Source organism: Cuculus canorus, chromosome 24, assembly GCF_017976375.1.
Source record: "Cuculus canorus isolate bCucCan1 chromosome 24, bCucCan1.pri, whole genome shotgun sequence".
Taxonomy (NCBI): domain Eukaryota; kingdom Metazoa; phylum Chordata; class Aves; order Cuculiformes; family Cuculidae; genus Cuculus; species Cuculus canorus.
In genome coordinates this window covers 1222938-1241475 of record NC_071424.1, presented here as the reverse complement: position 1 = coordinate 1241475, position 18538 = coordinate 1222938, and the positions used below count along the sequence as shown (strand labels likewise).

At 46.8% G+C, this 18538-nt stretch overlaps 1 protein-coding gene across 6 annotated transcripts in view; it reads right to left on the bottom strand.

Annotated features, from left to right (window-relative positions):
* SRGAP2 (SLIT-ROBO Rho GTPase activating protein 2) overlaps window positions 1-18538 on the bottom strand; it is a 104499-nt gene that overhangs the window by 16543 nt on the left and 69418 nt on the right. For all 6 annotated transcript variants that reach the window (XM_054087404.1, XM_054087405.1, XM_054087406.1 and 3 more), the window contains 8 exons: window positions 15721-15805; window positions 12485-12512; window positions 10337-10367; window positions 9559-9619; window positions 7080-7157; window positions 5003-5137; window positions 3559-3664; window positions 2972-3196 (listed from right to left, as the gene is read on the bottom strand). In XM_054087404.1, coding sequence (XP_053943379.1) covers window positions 2972-3196; window positions 3559-3664; window positions 5003-5137; window positions 7080-7157; window positions 9559-9619; window positions 10337-10367; window positions 12485-12512; window positions 15721-15805 — 749 coding nt within the window. The remainder of the gene's footprint in view (window positions 1-2971; window positions 3197-3558; window positions 3665-5002; window positions 5138-7079; window positions 7158-9558; window positions 9620-10336; window positions 10368-12484; window positions 12513-15720; window positions 15806-18538) is intronic.

The window sequence follows — 18538 nt, the reverse complement described above, 5'->3', positions numbered from 1 at the left end:
GCCCCATCCCTGGAGGGGTTCCAGGCCAGGTTGGATGGGGCCTTGGGCAGCCTGAGCCAGTGGGAGGTGTCCCTGCCCATGGCAGAGTGTTTAACTAGATAATCTTTAAGGTCCCTTCCAACCCAAACTAGTCTATGATTCTATGATATTTCCAGGTCCAAGTCTGCCATCTCTCTCCTTCTCTTTCATCACAATCCTAGGTCGCCTCATGCATTTCACTGAACGACTCACAGAGCCAGATCGATCACCTGGAATCTTTACCTGCAGAGCACCTAAACCACAAAAATAATTCATTTATGTTTTGCATGAAGAAAAGCTCGGAAAAGATCAACAGAAAGCAAGTGGCGACCCAAGGTTATGTTTTTCTAAGCAGCTACAAAAGCAGTTCCCTCAGGACAGGAGCAGAAAGGAAACTGGAAGAGGATCCATTGCCTCTCCCAGGCAGCTCCGCAGCCCTGTGCCAGCTGGCAGCGCTGCCTCCCTGCCCTGCCTGCTCATCTTGGACCAAAAAAAGGGTCCTCATCTGACCAGATGCCGTTACTAAAGGCAAAATGTGTTCATTTTGTACTCCTATGCTGTAACTCGTCAAAGGTGATTTTTAGTTCTCCTCATGCAATAATGACTTCATCCCTCGTTCGGGCCTTGCAATGGTTAAAGCGATCACGATTGTAAATGGTCTCTCCTTTGGTAATTTATCTCCTACACTCTTCTTTAGAAGAGAAAAAATGTCTGGATAATTCTGGCAACCCATTAAGTTTAGTTCACACAACACGAAGCTGCCCCAGCATCTTCCAAGTCAGCACCTCAGGCACCAACCCTTTCCCATCCTTTGCAAAGCTTTTATGCTGTATAAAGTTTACAGAGGAATTTGGAGCTGAATTGGGAAGCGACACACAGCATTGAGGGCTAAAGTTTCACGCAGACGGAGCGGTAGTGTCGCATACAGCCGATGCAGAGACCAGGTGCCTCTCCTCACCCTGCCTCCAGCAGCACGTCCCGCCAGAACCCCCGTCCTCGCTGCAGACTCCGTCTCTCGGCTGGGTGAGCCCCAGGACGCCAGGGGAGCCCCGGCTGAGTGCTAGGCTGACGGCTTCCAAAAGTACCAGAGGGATGCAGTGCAAGCTGAGTATCTATAAGCTATCTTCTTCCCCGTGATCCCGCTGGCCTCATGGCTGGTAGGCAGCACTTCTCGCCTCTCCCACGCTGACCTCATGCAGTCTCAGACTGACAGACAGATGCGCAGCCCTGAATCTGTCCTAAACTCTGAACCTCACCCTACGCTCCCCTGCCCCAAGGAAAGCCTTTTCAAAGCTCCTCGTCAGCTGCTGACTCAGGATGAGTGTCACTTGCAGTGAGAGCCCAGAAGCCGTGGCACCAAGCCCCGGCAGCCCCCACGCCAACGCGCCGCCCGCAACCTCCCCGGCACTAAGACGACTCGGGTCAGCTAAGTGGCACCGCGCAATCACAAGCGTAGTAGGTTCTGCTCCCTGATGGATCAGCTGAACTCCAAGGATTCACTCTGCTGCTTGCACGCTTTGCAGCAAGGAGCCCGATGGGCAACACGTAACAACTATCTAAATACCAGAGCTATGAGAAGGCTTGAATGGGAACCAGATGCTTCTTCCTTGCTTTACTGAGCTGTCTCCCTTGCTTGCTTCTACCCTTCTCTGCTAAATAGTCTTGGGTCAGGGTGGTTAAAAAGGGCAATGAAGGAAAACCAAATGCCCTCAGAAAACTGATAATCACCTTCCTGGCTCGGTGTTTCCACCTCTGCTTATAGACTGGGCCCTCCAGCTCCCTTCATCCTAGGAAGGTGTTCTCACACTGGATGATGATCGTTTTGATCGATCCATTTGGCCTCACACACTCGTGCAAAGTGTCACTCACGCTGAGCGTATTGAACACTTCACCTTTTTATCTCCTTCACCTTACAGAACAAAACCTCTTTTCCAAGTTAATGTATTACCTTAAGGTCATGAAGGTTCTTAAATGTTTTGGGTTTTTTTCTCTACTATTCTTTCACATCTAACATCAGCTAAAAACATCAGAGTGAAGGGTAAAATGAAGTGACGTTCCAGAAGAGGCTCTGGCCAGCCTGCACACGGCAGCTCGTACAGAGGAGCCCCTCCTCACGGCATGGACGTGGAGCGAGCTGGTGGTTAAAGCTACTCTGAGACAAGCCAGGGAAACAAGGCTGGCTCTGTCACCAGAGTGACTTCATTTAAAAACTGTATTTATTTTAGTGTATGAAAATAATCATTTGCATTCCTGGGCCACTGGAGGAGGGAAGGAGAGGGGGGAGAAGCAGGACACAATTTAACATTCCTCATTTTCAGAGGGAGAGATCAGCTTGGCCAGTAGGAAAGAAAACACCTCCTTTCCTTCCCCCACTCCCCAACCTTCCACCCCAGATGACAGGAGCCGCTCTGGCTGAATTGCTTCCAGATGTGGCTTTCAGACTGAGCGCGCGGCCAGGCCTCTGGAGCTTTAAGCTGGATGGAAATGGTGATTTCGCATTCCTCCCTCTTCCCTCCCCCACCAGCAGTGCTGCCCTGAAAATTAAACCATGCCACAGCTTTCCAGGTTCAGCTGCAAGTGACCTCTGTGTCTGAAGCAAAGACACTCCAGACAAGCAGAAAAAGGCAAAAGCTGGAGAGGGGAAAAAAAAGGATTGATTTATGGCAGCTCCCATACCAGAAAATCCAAGAAAATCCCTACACAACCTTGCCTTTCAAGATAAGCGAACTAGGTTTGACAACTGAATAGCTACTTTCTAACAGCTTTTTTTCTTTTAAGTCGGTGACTCTCCAGAGATACCGGAGCCATCTCCTCTTCCATAAAGCAGATTTTTGAAAGGCTGGACCAGATGCTTGAATCCAGAATTAGACAACGCAGAATGCATGACTGTAGCACGCTAATCTGTCAACAAACATCCACCCATTCATGTTCTCCTCAGTGATATCCACCATACCAGTAATCCTCGGTGTTTCCACCTCTGCTATAGACTGGGCCCTCCAGCTCCCTTGGTCCTGGGAAGATGTTCTCATGTTGGATGATGATGGTTTTGATCAATTCATTGACATGAGCTTGGCAAGAGACTTGATCGTGACCTTCAGGCACCGACATCAGCGTCGGCCCAAAGCAGATGGCTAAGTTGTAGGGATCCATCATGTTCTCTTCACTGAACTGAGATAAGCTGCAAGAGACAGAAGTGGGGAGGAGGGTTAACAGCAGAAAACAGCACATCGTCGGCTGGAGAACGCACAGCTGAGCTGGGAAGGTTTGCTGTGGACTTCCTGCTGTTTAAAGCTGAATGGTCTGGGTCTGCGTGAAAAGTGGAGAAGTGAAATAGAAAATCCTGAAGGAGTTTAAAAATCTGAGTGTACACAAGAAATATCGGGTGCTGACTTAACAAGGGGAGGACATTCTTCTTTAATCTTCATCTAACTCTTCCACGCTCTTGGTGTTCACAGCCCACCTGCAGCCAGAGGCCCCTCTGCCTAAACGCACCTGGATCAAGTACTACAGCAGGGACACGGCGCTCTCGGGGATACTCACTGATTGAGGAATGCAAAGAGGTATCTCATTACAATCAGAGTGGTCTTGGGCAGGTTTAGCAGCACCTTCCGGATGTGGAGCGCTCTCTCTTGTAAATTATCCATTGCTGAAAGGAAGAAAGAGCACCACAGAGTCATCGTATTGCCACGTCCGCACTACTTGAGTCCAAACCAGTATGTTATGATGGTTCCTGTGCAAACCATTAAGAAGGGCACCCAACAGAGCAGCAGCAGGAGGAAGGAAGGGTCTGCCCATTTCCCAGACCTTCCAGGGCTCCCCGGCATGGAAACGCAAAGGCTGTAGAACCTGCTGGCAAAGCCCTGGACAACGAAGGGCCTGAACACGTGAAACTCCACTGTAAGATCCTTCCTAGCGTGGGAGCACTGGATGTCATCTGCTCCAATAGTTCTGGCACAAAAGCTCATTCAAGTTGGCTTAGAAAGGTGGGTGTTTAAAAAAGAAATTGCGTAACACTCAAAGAAAAATTAACATAGTTAAAGGGTGAGGCAAAAAGCTCTGTGTGCAGCAGCCTACTGAGAAATAAGTGGGCAGAATAAATCATCTCAGAAGGGAGAACTTATTTGGAAGCAGATTTTTCTTTTCATATAATGTGAATTCAACTCTGTAAATGCATTTATCAGGAGGAGAAAACCACAAGTCATTTTAGAAGCAGTTATCTTCTGCTTTACTTCAAAGGCTGCCACTGCAAAGGCCATTTCAATACTTGGACAATAGAATCATTCATCTGAATGATGTGGCAATAGTCAGGCCAGCTAAAATGAGGTTGTTCATGTCCAAAAAACACATATAACCCTCTGCCCACGAGAATCACCTTTAGAAACCATCAAAAGTGTTAACAATGAGACTGTGACTGCCCTCGTGATGGATATTCTCTAACAAGAGTCAATAGGTGCTCCTTGTGGTTATGGAGCTAAAAGGTGTATGACTGCCCCCTTGCCCTCTAAAGAGAGCACGCCGAAGCACGGCAGCAGGCGTCCCAGCAGCCCGTAGCCATCAGCTCTTGGGAGAGCACGCCGGGCAAGAAACCTGTGCTCCTGCAAGGGCATCTCTGACACAATCTGATAGGAGTTTGTTAAGATTATATTTCATAAGCGGAGGTTTTTAGTTTATTCTGTTTCAAAAGAATCTGGTCACGAAGCAATGTCTTGGAAAAATCCATGACACCACCCTTAAAATCTATTTGTTTTTATCTTCTTGCTCATTCATAAGAAAATCACTGTTGGAATAAGCAGGGCTGTGACCAGGTAAACGCCGAGGCCCCGGCTAAGAGAGCCCAAGACACCATCGCAACACGAACCCAAACACAGCAACCATACGAAGGTTATTTTGGAGCCAGGAGAAAGGGAAAATAGGAAAAGAAGAAAGTGGAAGACGAGAGCGGAAAAACGAATTTCTATTTCTTTACAGATCTTCACATACTTACTGACACAGGCAATCAGATCATGAAAGATATCCTTGGGGAAGAGAGGATGCTCCAGCCCTCGAAAATAGAGCTTCAGAACTCCTGCTATTGAATCCATGTCATGGTCATTCTGGTCCCCAGCCAATGGATCTTCCCCTTCAAGACAAGCAAAGAAAACCAGCGAAGAAAAATCAGAATACTGGAGAAAAGAATCAGACCGGAAGGACGCACCTCAGCCGGAGACAAGGATTTGTGCAGCACAAAGTTAACCCCACCTACTCCAACTGCACTACAACCAGCGTGAGATGGAGAGAGACATTCCCCGCGGATCAGTCGGGACGGGAAGCCCTGACAGCAATCCCAGGAGACCTGGGACAGCCTTCTAGCAGGCAGATCCGTCTGACACTGGAGCACCCGGCTCTCGCCCACAGAGGCTGGTGATGCTCTGAGAGCAGCAGTAACACTTTCAGGCTCTGCGCTCCAGATATTGTGGTAGGGTGTGAATCTCGCAGCTCCACCCTGGAGGTGCACGTTACTCGAGTCCAGGAGCAGCTCTTTATGCAAACTCAACCGGTGCCAAGAGGGATGCAGTGGACGCGCAGGACGCCACTGAGCATCGCGCACTCGGCTCAGCAGGATGCAGACATCCGATAATGATTTGGATGGGGGGGGTGTCTATGGGACAGATAATTTGTCACTACGGATACGCCTCAGCTTGTCTGTGTTACAAAAGAAAAGATGCCCACTTAAGGAGTTGGTCCCTAGGGAAAACTCTCTTTCAGATATAATTAGATTTAATGATGGGGCAATCCTCAAATTGAAGCTATATATATCCATTATGTGACTGAAATTGCCAAAGCTTGCGTATTATCTTAATAACATACAAGATAATAAATGGGCCACTACAAACCGGAGCATTATCCTCGATATTAACTGCCACCAAGGGTTCTGGATGAAGTAATAAACTGCAGAGACGTTATTGTTAACTTTGTCAGTTCTGTATATCATGCTTTACAGAGACAAGTGTGATGAAGGGGTGGGGGGGGGGGAAATCCTTTTTATTTCTGCGTGTTAATGCTGAAGAACAGGCAATTTCCTTCATTTAAAAAGGGGATCTTTGAACCTGCTACCAAACCTTTACCTGCAGCTTATGTTACGCACTTCTGCTCCCTCTGCTCTTGCGCATTTAACTCTCAGGTAGATGGCAATGAAGACAGGTGGAATCAGATGCCATGTTTCACATACCTTGTCCACTGAACTCCTCTCTTCCCAAAAGCAAACTAAACTTGCTGTGCCTAATTAATTACTCCTCATCTCTCCCAACAGCAAGCACAGAAACACATCAACTGTATTCTTGGAGAGTGACCTGCTCAGGGAATTAACACCAGCTCTATCAATTCAGTGACCCAAGCAGGAATGAGGAGATGGTAGGACTTGATGATCTTAGAGGTCTTTCCCAACTTAAGGATCCTATGATCCTACAACAGCCTGAAGAACAAGCTCTTCTGAACCTGCTCTGCTACGCAGAAGAGCCCAGGCAGAAGCTGATGAGTCAGGAGGCTCCCAGCCGTTCTTTGCCTTTGTATGGAATGGTTCTTCACACAGAAAAATCAAATCTATTAAAAGCTCTGTCAAGTTAAGCGTCTTGAAATTGACTCTCTCACTTGCTGATATTTAGAATAAATGTAACAAGCTGTGCGTCAAGAACACGGAAAACATGACATTTCATTCCCTAGCAGCCAGCCTATTCCCAAAGAGCCGGGGGGAGAGGGCAGGAAAATGCAGTCACACCCAATAATGAAATCCTCTATTATCCTACAGTGTTACAAATAATCAATAAGCTATCAGACATGGCAGAAGATTGAATTCAGAGTATTTATTATACCGACGCTCTACAAGATAGAATGCATAATGGCAAACAACTGAGTACTCAAGGTTAATGAGCGCCAGGGAAGTGTCTGGGCCTGACTCACTTGGGAAACAGAAATCAAAGGAACAGAATATAGAAGCTGCATTCAAAACAGGCCCTTTCGGAATATTTAAACAAATTCATGCATTTGGTAATAATTTCCGAGACGCTGGAATAGATCTTCCCTACCTCTCTCAAATGCATTTTTTATGTCATTCACTTCAACCTGTGACCCAGACACTCTGAATATTCCTTCATGCTGCAAACCTGGAAGACAATAATAAGAGATGCTGGTAAGAGTAAGATAAGATAAGCTGGCACCTTCATCAACTAGATGAAGGATAACATATGATAAAGGAAACACACGCAACAGCAGAAAAAGTACGCTGTTCTACAGGCTGTTTTTCTCTTATAGACATACAGAATACGTAAAAACAAAACTCAGCACCCTGGAGGAAAAAAATATGAACCCTTCTCTGTAAACTGACAGAATAACTGGGTTATAACAGCCATGCCTGTTATCTCTTACCCTGAAGGATCCCCCAAGGATTTTATAACCCACAGAAAGTCATAAACTAACAGTACATCAGCCAGAAGTGAAGTATGGCCAACGACACAATGAAGCAGTTCATTTTGTGAGAGCAATACCACAAAGGCCCAGAGCAAATCGGCCCATTGAAAAGGAGGCATTTAATTACCCCGGCACAACCTGCCGTCACAGGGTTAGGAGAGGCTTTAAGATGTTCCTACTAAAAACTATTAGCGATGCTGAAGGGGCTACAGGAAAGCTGGGGAGGGGCTGTTTACAAAGGCTCGTGGTGATAGGACGAGGGGCAATGGGGATAAGCTGGAGACGGGCAGGTTTAGACTGGACATGAGGAGGAATTTCTTCACAATGAGAGTGGGGAGGCCCTGGCCCAGGTTGCCCAGAGCAGTGGTGCTGCCCCATCCCTGGAGGGGTTCCAGGCCAGGTTGGATGGGGCTTGGAGCCCCTGATCCAGTGGGAGGTGTCCCTGCCCATGGCAGGGGTGGGACTGGATGGGCTTTGAGGACCCTTCCAACCCAAACTATTCTATGATTCTATTAAACCCAGTTACCATGTAGACATGATGTTCCAGCATAAAATGGAACACACTATCGCAAGGGTTTTGTTGGTACGTGTAAGGTAACCAACGACCGTTACGAATCAAATAATGAACGAAGTATACGCTTCATGGAAAGAAATCATCTCTTATTCATTCATTCCAGCCTTTTAGCTGTAGACTTTCTGAAACAGGACACACTGCGACATCCTTGCTTTATTTAGGCTATAAGCTAATAAGCTCTCTTGAAAGCACCCGTGGCCTCTTCCCCTCTGTTTCTGCAACTGTTGTTATCACAGCGCAGTGAAACCATTGAGGACGTGGCTGTAGCTGGTAGCTGTGACACACAGCTAGAACAGTGAAAAGAAACAATCTCAAGCGCAGAGAAGCAAGAATGAAAATGACATTCATCCCACACCTCCGCAGCAACGCATTTAGAAATGTCAGGCAGGCAATCTCCAAGAAAATTCATTCCTGCAATGTAAGTGCATCAGGCAGGCAGTTCCAGCAGTTCGTCTGCCTACATTTTGTTGTATAAAGGCACATTCCTCTTAATCACCAACTGGACCTGTGAGGCTGCAATCTGACTGTCGGAGCAGGTATCAGCCGAGTCTGCTGGAAAATCTTTCTGCTGGGGATCTAAGCTAACGCAGGAATACGAGTCTAAAAATTCCAGGTTGGATGGGGCTTTGAGCACCCTGATCCAGCAGCAGGTGTCCCTGCAGGGGGTGGGACTGGATGGGCTTTGAGGTCCCTTCCAACTCAAACCATTCCATGAACAAATAAAACCTGCCGATGGCCCTGGTTTGGTTCACGCGGCATTGTGGTTTCGATCATTTCTCCAGCAATGCCCAAGCACAGCCTCCATGAAGGATTATAGCGCTTGGTTCTTCAAGTGATGATGAGAATGAACCTCTAGATTATAGTTTCTAAACTGGCAATTAAACAAGGAAAATGAAACAGGCCCCGCTACATGGCTCTGTGTCTTGGTTAATGAAGATAAATTCAACCTCTTTCTACGTATGTTAATTACCAGCTGCTTCACATGCCACTAACAAATGATACCGATTAAAAATGAAAACAAATTACAATAAACATATAAAATCTTCTACAGCATTCAAGGCTGTGAAGTTAACCTTTGAAAGAGGTATAAATCATCTCATTGCAGCAGGAGGCAAGCAGTGAATTCCCTAGTTGACCTCCTACATTCAAATACTTAAGAGTATACCACTGCCTCTAGGAAAAGCATGATGATTGTCAGTGAAGGCCACATCCCAAAGCTCCAAGCGAGGTGAGTGGAGGTGAGGTATGAGTGATACATAAGGATGGCAACCTTACTTTGCAGGGAACAAAGGGATATTGTCGGAAGAACAACATTTGCAAGGTCAGTTATTTGCAATAACCATATAGAAAAGCGATCACACGCACAACACCAACAATACAGCCAGGGATGGTTTCTTTACACAGCCTCTAGGATTCCTCTGCACAAGCACCGTGTCCCAAGCTCCTCCGAATGTTTTTAAGGCTACTGTATCACCACTCATTTTATGGAATTATCACAGGATGCCTTTTGTCCGTAAACTCACCGTGCCTGCTGATGAACCGTATACAGCTCTCCACAACCAGGGGAATGGCTTGTGAGGAGTCCTGCGCAAAGAGAAACGAGAGCAAGAACAAGAGCAGCAATCAGGGTGCAGTGATGGCAGAAGGAAGGGTGGGGGGGACGGAAAACAAATCTGTCCTCTCATCTGCCACGTTCTGCTTCCATGCAGTTCCAGATGTGTTCACTTTCTGGACTGATCCCCAAATATCTCAAATAGGAGCAATTCCAGGATCGAATCAGACCTCTGCTCTTTTGTCACGAGCAGCTCAAATATCTCACAGAAACGCATTTTAGCTCATCAGGTACTAAAAGTAACAGATTATCCACCACAGCCATAGACAAAGCATCGCTGTTGTACGTCTTTATTACACCAAGGCACGCTAAGTGAGCAGTCACCGGTTTAATGGCACTGATGTAGGATTTCAAGGAAAATAAAGGGAAAGAGAACAAAGAAACAACAGCACGAAAGCTGTAAGTCATCATCTCTGTGTCCAGAAAGTCAGTGCTGTTTTGGCATTTTTGGTTCCAGGTCTGCCAAAAGACAGTAATATTATTTCTGCATTTTGTCCAAGTAAATGGATCGAGGTTGTGGATCCGCGTTTTATTGATCTCTCTTACTGGGTGAGCAGACACCAGTTCTGCTTGAACACAACTGAAAAGGTCAATGTAAGAGCGAGATGGAAGGACATAGACACCTGCCTGCTTTCCATCTCTCTCTACACACACATCCCTGTTCCATTACTTAGGGAAATGGTCATTACCTGCTTCCTCACGGTGGAGCTGCGCCTGCCGCTGATGGGATCAGCCCATTGGCGAGGAGGGAAAAACAGAACAGAAAAGTCAAGATAATCCTCTGCTATCATTGGTTCATTCCTTCAGCATCCCAAACCACCCGTATTTTGGAGGAGGGAAGGAGCCAGATACACAAGTCAATCATAAAGCCTTCGTCTCATTCAATTTAGGGAACAGCAGAAAAATTTTAAGTGACTTTAAAACGCTAAAAACCTGAAACAGACACCAGGGAGTCCACTGCTTTGACAAAAGATTACCCTCGACATTTTAATTCCAACCATATGGAAAACTGTAATATCGAGCTCCTCGTTGAAGATGAAGTTTGTTCTAAATTGCACAAAGCTGTTCTCCCAAAGAGCCGCTCTCCAGCGGGGAGAGCTGGGAGCGTGCTGGTGCCCGCTGTGCTGGTCACGGCTGCCATCACGGCGTCTTTATCAGCGTTTCTGATAAGACTTCAGATAAATAAATAACACGACTCCCTCTCAAGCCCCAGCACGCATCAGCCAGGCTAAGCCCCTTCAGTATACACTGCCATAGTCCTATTTATTCACATTGGGAGGCATTAATTGTAGAAAAAGAGGAAAAAGCCCTGCTCTGCCAGGATTTTTCCCCTCAAAATTTATTACCGGGGTTTAAAATTCCTATAGTTTCTTGTAAAAATGAAGCCCTAATGTATCACTCGAGCCAATTCCCTGCTAGGGCAGATGGCTGCTGAATTATAAATAAGGTGATTAGAAGTGTGATTTCTAAAAAGACTGTACAATGTGTTAATTCAGGGGAAATTCCTTTTATAAAAATCAAAACTGCTGAATGAAAAAAGATGAAATCAGATTCCAGGGGCTGTCAGAGACAATAAGGTCTTTTTTAAACTACTAGCAGTAATGATTCTTTGATATTTAAAATTGTTTCATGATGAATAATATTTTATTATTACAGATGTCAGGCTCTAATTAGGACCTGTCAGCTGTGCTTTGCTGTAAGGAATGTGAAAAGTAGTAATGACTCGAGATCAGTAGTAATCACCTTCCTTTTGTTAACGAAGCAGGATGATGCACAGGCTCTGCTCCAGCTCCTCATGCCCAGCAGAGCCCCTTGAATCCATCAACTGGGAGATGGAGATCTGTTATGTTTTACAGAAACCCCGTCAGGAGAAGCTTAGCTACGGCTCTGTGATTGCTCCCAATTGTAAAGGAAAAGTTCATTCTCCAGGGTCTCTCGGCTGCCGCAATCCAGTTCCACGTTGGAGTAGAGCACACCAACGGGATAAAGAGTTCCCTGATTTACATCGCTCAGCCCTGTACACCAACTCTGTGGACGTACCCTGCAGATCCATCTCCCTTGTGCAAACACAAGTGGGTTATTAAAACCCAAATCTCTGGCAGACCACACCAAATGAAAGTTTCCTCACCTGCCCATCCCCTTCCTGACCTAGATTAAACCAGGCAAGAAAGAGCAGAAGACCTTCCTGTACCTTTCCCTCCCCGTTCTTGCTTATTTTTAACCCCAAGTGGTTTCCCAACCCGTTGGAGCAGGCAGCCCTGCCAGCCCCCGTAGGGCCACACTTGCAGCCACCGCCCAGCGCAGCGATAGGCAGGGAGAGGTGTTTACTCAGGCACTGAATCGCAAGGAACATTCGTTACTCAGCTGACCAGAGGTTACTAATCACATGTATGAGCTCTGCCACTACCCTGCAATGACGTAGGTAACAGCAATGGCATTTAAAAGCCATCTTCACCAGCAGGAATTTGGTTATATATTAGCTAAATTAATAACTTTTTCTATATGCATATCCTGTGTTGGTAACTGATCGAGAATCATAGAATCGTGGAAGGGCTTGGGTTGGAAGGGACCTCAAAGCCCATCCCGTTCCAACTGCTGCCATGGGCAGGGACACCTCCCACTGGCTCAGGGGCTCCAAACCCCATCCAACCTGGCCTGGAACCCCTCCAGGGATGGGGCAGCCACCGCTGCTCTGGGCAATCTGTTCCAGGGCCTCCCCACCCTCACAGCAAAACATTTCTTCCCAAGACCTCATCTCCATCTCCCCTCTTTCAGAACGGCAGTGAGCAATTTGCATCAGGTCTTCCTTAAGGAGTGATCCGTTGAGCCATACCTACCTGGCAAGGGAGCAGTCAGTCCGCTGACCTGTTAAGAAGACAAAGAAATACAGCATTAAGAAGAGCGGACTGGGAAAATACTTGCAATGGCTTTGTAAAGCCAGTTTTGGAAGGAGAGGGAGGAGAAAAAACACTGGAGGGGGCTGGGGTAGGTCTGGGGAGCCGGGCAGCAGCCGCCTCCCTGAGGAGCACCGCTGGGGAGGCCACCAAAGCCCATCCCTGCCGCCCCAGCTCTGCCGCAGCCAACCAGAAAGGGCAGGAAACAGCTTGGGCTGCCCGAGGACTCTTTCTTTGGAAAGCATTGTTTTTGAAAATGAGTTCTCTGTGCATTCTAATTGTCAGCTTTGCTGCCAAAAAAACTGGGCTTGTCAACCTCTCCTTCCCTCCCCTTCCCAGGGGAATGGCAGGGTGAGAGATTCTACTTTATAAAAGCCACTTCCTAAGACTGAAAACATTCATGGATTTGTTAGCCCACAGACCAAACGTGCTGGCATCGAGCTATTTCGGGAGACAGACGTTTAATGATATTTTCCACAAACATATTTATAACAACACTTCACTAACTTGCACTGAGATTGCGAGGAAGCGGCCAAGCTAACGGCTACTGCTAACGCCGGCATCACTCTCAGACAGCACAACAAGGAGCAAGAGAGGCAGTTCTGGAACCCTCAGTATAAGAAGGACATGGAGCTGTTGGAACGGGTCCAGAGGAGGCTACAAAGATGATCCAAGGGCTGGAGCACCTTCCATATGAGGACAGGCTGAGAGTTGGGGTTGTTCAGCCTGGAGAAGAGAAGGCTCTGAGGAGACCTTAGAGCAGCTTCCAGTACCTGAAGGGTAGAAGAAAGCTGGGGAGGGGCTGTTTACAAAGGCGTGTGGGGATAGGATGAAGGGCAATGGGTATAAACTGGAGGGGGGTGGATTTGGATTGGTCATAAGGAGGAATTTCTTCGCTATGATGGTGGGGAGGTCCTGGCTCGGGTTACCCAGAGCAGTGGTGGCTGCCCCATCCCTGGAGGGGTTCCAGGCCAGGTTGGATGGGGCTTGGAGCCCCTGAGCCAGTGGGAGGTGTCCCTGCCCATGGCAGAGGCGGAACTGAATGGGCTTTAAGGTCCCTTTCCAACCAAAACTATTCTATGATTCTATGATCGTCACTGAAATCACATTGATTTACAACAGCTGAAAATCCAGCTTTGCTACCATTGCCTTCCTGCTCCTGGGGAGCTTGAAGAATGAACTGGGGAAATGTCTAATTGCTGATGGCTGATGATTAGTTGAACACATCTCGATAGCCACTTTCCTCTCCCCACGTAAAGCCAAAACAGCACATAATTTACATGAAAATGTTATTCCGAAGCAGGATTTCCAGCCATCTGTCCAATTTCCATCATAGAATATTCATATCTATAAATTACATGGCTGTGGCAACATCAAGGGGCTCCCGCATTAGGGTGACAAATGTGTACAGTAGGCAGGGACATAATTACTTGTAGATAGGAAGACTTGCTGCTATTTTTATTACTGGAAACTTGTCATCTTTAGATTAAGGTAATTTGCAAGAGGACTAATAAATGTCACCTGCGGATGGGGCAAAGAAGAGTAAAACCAGTAACAAACCTATGAATTTCCAAGGACTGAAGACCCACAGCTGCACGCACATTTTTCTTTAAAGCTCCTAACCATGCTCCAGGGACTTGTGAAAGGGATTTCATTTTCCTGTTCCCCAATTAAGTGACATTTTACGGATAAGCGTAGGCACGGTCCCCAGTTTGTACCATTAACCTGCTAACGTTGTTTCGGAGATGGGTCGTACCTCCCTCTCTCAGTCCCTTTTCATCCCACAAATGATAAACGTGTTTTTTTCAGAAGCTGCTGGAGCTCACCCTGACGCACACTGGGTCCCTTCAGAGTGACTACGCAAGCCCTGGTTTGCAAAGCAACCAGATGAAAACAGAAGCCGCCTTTAAATCTGCACAGCAATACAGAAATCACATTTAATTTCCTCTTCTTTTTCCCCCAACCACAGCTTGAGATGGGTTCAAGGGGCAGGCAGGTTAAGAGGAAATTGGTCTCGGTATGCAGAGGTCAGCTATGATCCAGGAATGGGATTAGTCACAGGGGCAGCACGGGTGCCATTCCGAGATCTTTAGAGGCAGAAGGAAAATACCCCGAGGACACAGATCTTTGGCTTCACCCACCCTTTCTACAGGACATTTGGAGAGATGAACAACTTTAAACAATAAAGCTCAACAATAAGCCAACGGCAGCATCCTCCCCTTACCTTCTAGCGGTTTAGGGCTGCTAAACGTGGGACTCTTAATTACTGTAGCAATAAGGATTTTATTTTTATAGTGCATTTTTAAACTGAAAGCAAAGCACTTCAAAGACCACACGCTGTTTAAGTTTTCATTCAGAAGATTTGCACACCATAAACTGCGGGGAGTCCGGTTCAGTTACGTATCAAACCCTGAGCCCTGCTCCTGCAGAGAAACCCAGCAACGACTCCAGCCATGTTTTGACCTGACATTTAGAGTGTTAAAGCCTTCTCCTCTGCAAATACGAGGCAGACAGGTTTCTATGGAAACTTGGATGCATAGTTTAAGTGTGTTTGGCCAACAGGATTTGCCCATACCATGAAGGGAAAGAAATCTTCCTTTGTTCTGACACCAACAGCAAACGCATATTCAGTTCTGGCTGCTGCCCCTTGCCGAATGCCCTCTGGATAGGCAACATATTTTACATGCTCCGAAGTGTGTTGCTTACTCTCCTAACGAAAGCCTGTGCTCATACACATTAGCTTGGTCTGGACAGAACCCACAGAGGTGAGAAGCAGCTGAACTACCACACAAATGAACTTCTGAGTAGCCTAACAGGACAATACTTCCCAACCGATCAGTAAACAAAGTCACAAGGTTTACTCCAACACTGATTCTTAAGTGAGAAGCAGAACGTGCGGGAATAGGGAAAGGACAGGATGAACTAATGAGCACACGCTTCGTTTCAACAAATAAGTGGTGCATATTAGTGATTCATTTAGCATTTTCTGTTCACGATTAATCGAAGAGCCACGTAGGTCACTTGGCTTCTCCATCAAACAGATCGGAAAAGTCAATTCATAAAACATGAGGCTGTCCACTTCGCATCAGGAACCCAAGAGCGTTCCACCCCGCCGCCGCCTGACTAATTCAATGAGTGCAACAGCCTGGCTAATAGTGACCAGCGGGTCCCCAACTCACTTTCTCCCAGCGTCTTCTGAAGGAGGTCGTGTTTGGCTTGGAGCTTCGTTATCAGGTTCCTGCCTTCCAGGTACTCCTTCATTTTCTGTGAAGGCAGAAAAAAAAATCATCAAAATCAGGAGTGGGCAATTTATTTCTTTGACTGCATCTTTAGGTGCCTGCATTCTGATAATGCTCAGGTACGGAATGACACCAAAGTCTACGGTGCAAAAGATGAGCCAAGTCCTCCCGCTTCATGCATCCCCGCAAACCTGAAACTCATTCCACACGTAGCCCTGGTGCAATTCCTATTGTTTCACCGCCAAATCAGCTAAAAGTTTGGCATCTTTTACCCATTTGAGAGGCTGTCAAGCAGCTCCTCTCCAGACAGGGCGAAATGGAAATGCGCTTCCCTTCTGCGTCCCGGGCAGCTGAAAGAGCAATCTGTTTTAACAAACTAAAAGGCTGCTACTGTGCTTATTCTCTCACTTAACCTTTCTCACCCCACTTTACTTGTCAAATACTGTGTCTGCCTCCACGCTGGATGATGCACAGGGCTGCGAGGGGGGCACGGGACAAAACAAATAAAGATATTATTTAAGTTCAGATTTGCTCTCTCGGTGAAATATTATATAATCGTACAGTCATTTTTCCCACTTGTTTCTGATTTTTCACAGCTCGTTTTTTACAGCTCTTTCATCTCTTGTTTTGCAGCTCGGAACAGCATTATTTATCCTCACCACGCTGCAGTGCATTAAATACTCTGCTGTACAGTAGCTGTATAATTAGGACATGTTTACACTCAAAAATACACAAATAGCACATAACTCTTCAAATAGCACAGGCCGCGCTTTAGAATCATGAGATGTTTTAAAAATCCAGATAGAAAATGAACACAAAGAAAGGATTCTCATTTAAAAATGAAACGTTCCAGTTGTTCTCTGCAGCCGTCCCCATTCTGATCCACTTTCTCACAGTCCTGGTCTTGTACGGTCAAAGGAGAGTGCAAATCCTTATGGTAAAAACCAGTATTTTAGCCATGGGAGTGCCTGGACCCTGGTTGTCCTAAGCCAGTCGTTACACCAGCGTCTGTGCAAGATGCGACGAGCCAAGAAGTAATATATACATACATATATATACACATTTATATACATATATATATTTTTATATACATATTTATGTGTATATACATATATATATATATATATACACACACACATAGAACAGGTCCAGAGGAGGCCACAAAGATGATCTGAGGGCTCGAGCACCTCCCGTTCGAGGCCAGGCTGAGAGAGTTGGGGTTGTTCAGCCTGGAGAAGAGAAGGCTCCATGGGAGACCTTAGAGCAGCTTCCAGTGCTGAAAGGGGCTCCAGGAAAGCTGGGGAGGGGCTCTGGATCAGGGAGGGCAGGGATAGGATGAGGGGGGATGGTTTTCAGCTGAAAGAGAGGAGATCGAGATGAGATATTGTGAAGAAATGTTTCACTGTTCAGGTGGGGAGGCCCTGGCCCAGGTTGCCCAGAGCAGTGGGGGCTGCCCCATCCCTGGAGGGGTTCCAGGCCAGGTTGGATGGGGCTTGGAGCCCCTGAGCCAGTGGGAGGTGTCCCTGCCCATGGCAGGGGTGGGACTGGATGGGCTTTATGGTCCCCTCTGACCCAAACCATTCCATGTATGAAATACACCTCCATACCCACACCCTGTGGCAGCACTGATGCCGGGGAATGTCCCAGGAGCTACGGAAGCTCCCAGTGCGGGCTCTGCAGCAGCCCCGTGTGCCAACACAAGAGACAAAGCTGGCTGAGCTGAGGTTTAACGAACTGCCAGGAGCCTGTGTTTTACGTCCCTTTGATTGACAACACTGGAAAAGAAATTTCACAAGAATTAGGTCCTTTTGGAGAGTCTCAGCACTTCCTGCTTCCTATACTGAGACTTCAACTTTGTGGTTTTGTACAAGAAAATAGGAACAGTGATCGCTGTGGCAAAAAGAAAATGAACATTTTTTTTTTTCGGATTTCCCTGTAGAATTTATACACCAATCCCCAACGACGCGCTTTGCTAAATCAGTTAAATTTCTGAATCTAATTTTGACATAAAAAACCACGAGGAGTAAAAGCTGCAAAAATAACCAGCGAATTCAAAGAGGGGATTTGTGGATAAATCCGGTTCCGGGAGGTGCTGAGCTGCTCTCTCACAGTCACGATCAGGCAAAGAGATGGGCCTGAAGGCTCAGCTCCAAATGGCTCTAACCGAAGCTTAGAGATAGCAAATCAACTTGATCTAAGAGCGAGTTAAGCTGCTCTTTGAAGCAGATCTGAAAACTCAGGCTCCGTGTCTTGGTGGCTGCAGTTGGCGCAGGGCAGGAGGATCCCTGGGAAGGGCAGGGACACGCTGGGGGCATTCCCAGATCTCCGGCTTTGAGGCATTTGCAGCGTTCACTTCAAGAACATTGCCTGTCTGCAGCTGGGTACCAGGGATAGTTTTAAAGGAGAAAAAGCTCAGGTTCCTATCCAGTGCGGTGTTCCTGGCGTTCTTTCTACTTCCTCATGTCTAACATTCCGTACCCTGCCTGCCCCCAGTACTTTCGAAATAACTAATTCCAAAATCAGGCTTCAGGCTTTTTCAATGAATTACAAAGATGCTCCAGCATTTTATTTTCTGGTTTAATAAAAGCAGCCAAGGAAAGAAAAAAAAACAACAAACAAAGTGCAGGAGAACTCCTCAGGATTTCACTTCTAGCGGAGCAGAGTTGGAGTCAGAGTAAGGGCAATCAGACACAAAGCAGGAGAAATGCCCTCATGTCCTGTTATTTCTGCACTGTCTGTCGTTAGGCAGAGACGGTGA